We start from the raw sequence: 6,000 nt of genomic DNA on the forward strand, positions 1-6,000 counted from the left end.
AAAAGAAATGGGTTTTGAGAGAGGATATACCATTTAGGTGCTTTACGTAGGATGGCCTCAGTACGTAAAGTCGTGACGTGGGGGAGGAGGGAGGACTTACAGAAAATCATAAAGGATCTCAACAATGCGTTTTCTTTTTCTTTTTTTTTTATTCTTATGTTAATCCCCATACATTACATCATTAGTTTTAGATGTAGTGTTCCATGATTCATTGTTTGTGCATAACACCCAACAATGCGTTTTCTAATCATATCAATGCTTCTTGCAAAAGTAATACCTTTGACAGCTGTCACTTCATTTTTATCTCTTTTCCCAGCTGAAGTACTATTATAACATGGTAATTTGTCTTTCTGCCTCTCTCTTCCCTTTCAGGATTCTACACACATCACTTCCTTCTGTAGACCTCTGACCATAGTACTCTCTGCTTCTGCCAAACGACTCTTCTGCATGCCCTGTACATACCTCAAGTTACCCTGCCGTGGGCTGTTGCTCGTTATTCCTCCTGCTTGTCAACAATCAATGTTTCTCAAGCACCTCCTATGTGCCAGGCCCTGTGCTAGGCATACCACAGTGAACAAGACAGAAACAGCTCCTGCCCTCAAGGAGTATACATTCCAGGAGAGGAGAGAGACAAAGCTCAGGAAGACAGAAAAATGAAGAGCACTTCATGCAAAGAGAACATGTACCAAGACTGTAGAAGGAGGGAGCTGCGTCTGTGCAAAGGACTGAAAGAAGGCAACTGTGGCTAGAATCTAGTGAACAAGGTAAGACTGAAGAGAAGCAGGTGCCAGATTGGGCAGGGCCTTGGAGTTGGCGGTCTGACTCTCCCAGGTGAAGTGCCAGTGGTCCACACTGAGGTAGGACAGTGGAGGTCCAGAGAAACAGGACATCAGATTCATTCTGTAGCTAGAACTGGCAGGCCTTGCTGCTGGACCGGCTGTAGAGAGTCAGAAGGGAGGAACCGAGGCTGACTCCTAGCTTCTGGCTTAAACACCCTGGTGAATGGTGGTGCCACTCACTGAGATGGTGAAGACCTGGGTGTGGGGGCACACTGGGGGATAAAAAGCCAAGGGTTCAATTTAGGCCATGTTAAGTTTGAGACGTCTGTGAAACATCCATACAGGGTGTTAGAAGGATGAGTCTGAGGGTCAGGAAAGGTCTGGGCTAGTGATGTAAATGTGGGATCCATTAGCATAAAGATAACACTATTATCTTGTCTGGCAGACATTTTAAAAAAAATGTTCAAAGACCAAGCTTTCTAGCCAAAGAAATGCAAATAAAAACAATGAGATACCTTTTCTGGTTTTCCCAATTGGCTTTTCTAAGTGTTAACATCTAAGACCAGGGCAGTGGGATATATTCTAAAACTCTGTTGTTGTGGATAGCAATGTTGCTACCATCAAGAGTCTTAAAATATTCAAACCCTTTGATCTAGTCACTGGTCCTTCTAGAAATCTATCCTACGGAAACAGTGACAGATGCAGTTAAAGATGTCTGTTCATAATACTACTTAGAAGAGCAAAAACAAAAACAAATAAAAGAAGACCCCAACCTATACATAGTCTAAGTATTTGACAGTAAAAGATTAGCCTGAATAATGATGGTACAACTGTGGGATGGAAAATTATGCAACCATTAAATAGCATGGTTTCAAGAGACATGGGGAAATGTTCACAATATAATGTTAGGTTTGAAAAGGATAAAAAAACTATATATATACAGTATTATTCCAAACTTATTAACTATAATAACTATGTATCTGGAAGGAAATAAACCAGGAAGTTAACAAAGATCATCTCCGAGTGCTAGGACTGAGGCCTTTTTAATTTAAAAAATACTGTTTTTCCAACTTTCTACAATGGCTATTATTACTTTTACATTCAGGAAAATCTGTGATTTCTGTTTTTAAGCACAATTCAAGGCTCATCTCACATGCATTACATGCTGAAACCTCGTCCTCATCCCTCCTGCTCACTCCCTGGTCTTTCTCTACAACCCTGTATCTCTATGGCATTTACAGTCCTCTTTTGGGGTGTACTATAATTATCTGGATACCAAACTCACTGTTTAAACTACCTGTTACACGCCAGTGGCCTGCTCCCATCTTACAAAAGACAGGATGCTGAATTCCACTTCCTATCAGCCTATCCCATTTCCTCAAAAATTATTCACTGTCACAAACTAACCCTGAACCATACTTCATTATTCTTTTACAGACCATTACCACCTGAAATTCCATTATTCTTTACCAGCTTACTGTCTGTCTCCTCCACCAAAATAAAAGCTTCATGAGGGCATGGATTTCATCTGGTTCTCCATTACTTAGAACAGTTCCTGGCCCACAAGAAAGGCTCAATACATATTTGCCATATGAATGAATTGATTTTCGGCTCTTTAGCCCAGACCTCTCCCCTGAGCCACACACTACCAGATCAATCTACGTGGATGACTCCTAGACACCTTAAATGCAAAATGGCTCAATACTGAATTCATATGCTCTCCTATCCCGATTTGTTCTTCCTCTTCTATTCCCCATCTTAATGAGTTCCACAAGCCATGCGCCTATGACAGACACATGGACATCTTCCTTGTTGCCTCCGTCTACCCCACCTCCCAGAACTAACTGATCACCAGGTTTTCTGCAGACTCAACCCTTCTAAATAAATATATCCCCCTCATCTCTTCTGCCATTGCCGTAGTGAGGCCTCGTCACTTGTGACCTAACTCCGTCACACTGCTTCCTAACTGCTGTCACTGTGTGCTAGTCAAAATGCAAACATGACAACGCTTCTCTTGACAAAACCCCAAAACCAAAAACCTCCAGTGGAACCCAGTCACCAACCAAAGTTTAGGTTCTTTAGCATGGCCTACTAGTAAATGACATTCATATAGTATTAACTATGTGCCAGATGCTGTGCTATTTTATGTGCTCTATCTTTTTTATGCTTCTTAATCCTACAAGACAGGTACCCTTATTACTTGCACGTGATTTCACACATGAGGAATCCTGAGGCTCAGAGAGGTTAAATGAGTTGCCCAAAGTCCACTGGCTTATACGTAAAGCTGGGTCTCAAACCCAGGCCTCTGCCTCCACAACCTGTAGTCAGCAGCGAAGACAGAACAATAGCTGACTGTGAGTACTTACTGCATCCGCCACTGTGCTAAGTGCTTTTTGCGTATTTCTCTTTTCATCTTCAAAACTACTTTATGAAGAAAGACCTATTATTATCCAATTTTTACAGCCGGGGAAATTAAGGCACCAAGAGATTAAGCAACTTACCCAAAGTGAGAGTGATTAAATGGTGGAACTGGGATTCAAATCCCTCCCCAAGTTCTTAGCAGGAGGGCTGTTCCTTCACCTTCCTCACATCCCAAGCTCTCCTTGGTCCGGACCCCACAACATTCTTCAGCATCATTCCTTCCCCTTCTCCACCCACCCCCCTTCATGTTCCAGCCTCATCTAATCGCTTAGTTGTTTCCCCACCCCAGCACTGTGCTCTTCAATGCCCCTGTGGCTTCACTAACACTACCACCTCTGCTGGCTAATGCCCTCCTTTCCTCTTCCTCCAAATAATATTCCTATTCACCCTTAAACAACTCGCCACAGGAGCCATCTATTCCAGGGAGCCTTCTCCTCTCTCCTGCTCCCTCTTTGGTCAGGTTTCCTTTCTGTCTGCTCTCACAGTACCCGTGCATTTCTCTATCACATCATTTTATATTGCTACTTTGCTTCTATACCTCTTTTCCTCACCAGACTATATCCTCCTCCAAGGTGGAGACCACCCATACTTATTTGAGCTCCCCCACTCAGTTTGTATCTCCAGTGCCTACAGTAGCTCCTAGACACTGTGAGCACTCATTCCATGTTTTTTTTTTTAAGACTGAGAGTAAGCAACTTGTTCAAGGTCACACGATGGAGCTGTGCTAGGACTAAGATTAGTTCAGGATGTTACACACCTGATCCATTACTCTGTTTGAACAAAACTTCTCACTCAGGGGATCATCAATGGATTATAGCTACAAGATGTCGTGCCATTCTGAGATATCTACCCCATTGTACATATGAATAATGCTATGTTGCGATGTGGGGAAAAAACTGGGAGACAGTATGCTAAACTACATTCTGTTGTTGGCAACCACAGGGGAGCAGGGTGTGAAGGTTAGGTATGACCGTCTCAACAAAAGCAGGGGCTTCTTGAAAAACTCAAGAGAGTTGACTCTCATCAGGTCCTAATGCTCAATAGGAACCAAAAGAGTGACAGACACCACTGTTCCCCTCCCTGCCCCCCAAAACATGCACCCCGCCCCAACAGCACTGCCACTGGGCAGTCCTCAAATTACAGCTATTGACCCACCTCTCTATTTTAGCCTGTCTTTGAGATGCCATATCAGCGAGGCTAGGATAGGCCATGGAGGAACTAGCAGTGTTATCAGTTGAGTTGTTCTTGGCTTTGGGCAGCTCAAACTCTGCCACATGATAGTACTGGCACTGAATTAAGTAGTTTAAAAAGTGTTCTCGAGCCCACTGCAAATGATCTAGACGCTTGCTGGGGTTGACTTGTTTCATGGTGAGCGCTCCTTGAAATGCTGGCACCATCAGGTACTTCAGGTCGGTGGAAGCAATCTCTTCCAAATCTTCATTTCGGCTGGAAAGAGCAAAAAGGAGGCTGTGAAGCCTGGACGGGCATTCGCCCTCGCTTCCTGGGGGAGGGGAGGGCAGGGGAGGGCTGCGGTGGGTGTGTGGAGGGAGAAGGCGGGAGGAATGAAAGTGGCTGGCCGCTCACACCCAGTGCCTATGCAAACAGCCAACACTAGGGAGCACAGACGTGGGATATCAACCAGCTCGAAGGCAGGTGAAGAATGTAAACAATGTACATAAGATCGCAGTGGGAGGTAGGAATAAAAGGTTCCTAGGCCTTCCGAAAGGGTCCCCTCCACCCGGGCTCAATGGCTCCACCCCTGGTAACCATTATTACCTCCATTCTCAACCGTTAGTACCCTGGCCCCCATTACCTGAACAATTCGAGCTGCGATAACATTTCGGCAGCCTTCTTAAGGAGGTCTAGTCCCTTGACCACCTTTTCCTGGATCACTCGGGAACCGGTGGGTTCAGTCGCTACTTCCACTTCGTCTAGAAGCTGTTTGCTGGTTTCGAACAGCTCGGGGAGCCGCGGCAGCAGTAACTCGTCTTCAGCCGTTGCCATCTTGGGGGAGGGAGGAAGGCGGAAGACCTCACTTCCGGGGTCAAAGGCAAACTTGGTAAAGGAGAGCGCGGCGGGCGGGATCGAAACCGGAAGGAGCGCCGTATTGGTCCCGTCGCTCCATTGTTACCAAAGGGGCAAAGGACTTCCGGGAGCCGCTGCTCGCCGACCCTGGCAACCGATTCCACAGACTCAGTTTGGCTGGCTGCTGCCTGTCGCAAGTAGTAGGCATCCGCTGCAAGCAAGCGAGCAAGCAGGCACAGCCCTGCGTGCTGTTTTATTGCGGGTCGCTCCTCGTCGCCGACGCCGGGCTGGGAAGTTCCGTGGGCTCTGAGCTTAGCCCCCGGCGGGACCAGCTTGAATTCGGAGCGGGCGCGGGCACGCCGAGGGAGCCGGCCAGGCGCGCGCCTTAGCTCGCGAGGCGCCCCCTCGGTTGAGGGGCCGGGGCCGCCAGAGGCTCCCAGCCGCCACGCCGCTCTCCGGCTGCGGTCCTCTGCGCGCGCGAGTGCGAAGTGCCCGTGGCGCCCCCCTCCGGCTGCCGGCCATCCAGCCGCTACGGCCCCCGGCTCCTCCCAGACAGCCCTCGCCCGCCCTCTTCCCCTTCACGTCATCCCTCCTACAGGCTCGCACATCCTGCACCCCTGCGTCCTTTTGGCCTGGCTCCCACGCACATCCACCCCTCCGTCAAACACCCCTGCGGCCCGCTCCTACACACACACACATACACACACCCCCCTCCGTCAAACACCCGGATCCCACAAACGCCCACCCCCCGTCAAACACCCCTGGGGCCCGCTCC

The 6,000-nt window shown here is 47.8% G+C and overlaps 1 protein-coding gene across 3 annotated transcripts in view; it reads right to left on the minus strand.

Moving 5' to 3' along the window:
* The window catches only part of IGBP1 (immunoglobulin binding protein 1), a 28,356-nt gene extending 22,837 nt beyond the window's left edge, over positions 1–5,519 (minus strand). For all 3 annotated transcript variants that reach the window (XM_044911966.1, XM_021680261.1, XM_021680256.1), the window contains exons 1-2: positions 5,014–5,519; positions 4,356–4,646 (exon numbers count right to left, since the gene is read on the minus strand). In XM_044911966.1, the coding sequence (XP_044767901.1) occupies positions 4,356–4,646; positions 5,014–5,204 (482 nt within the window). In that variant the 5' untranslated portion in view covers positions 5,205–5,519. The remainder of the gene's footprint in view (positions 1–4,355; positions 4,647–5,013) is intronic.
* Positions 5,520–6,000: the final 481 nt, after the last annotated feature.

The sequence above is a fragment of the Neomonachus schauinslandi genome, chromosome X, assembly GCF_002201575.2.
Source record: "Neomonachus schauinslandi chromosome X, ASM220157v2, whole genome shotgun sequence".
NCBI lineage: Eukaryota > Metazoa > Chordata > Mammalia > Carnivora > Phocidae > Neomonachus > Neomonachus schauinslandi.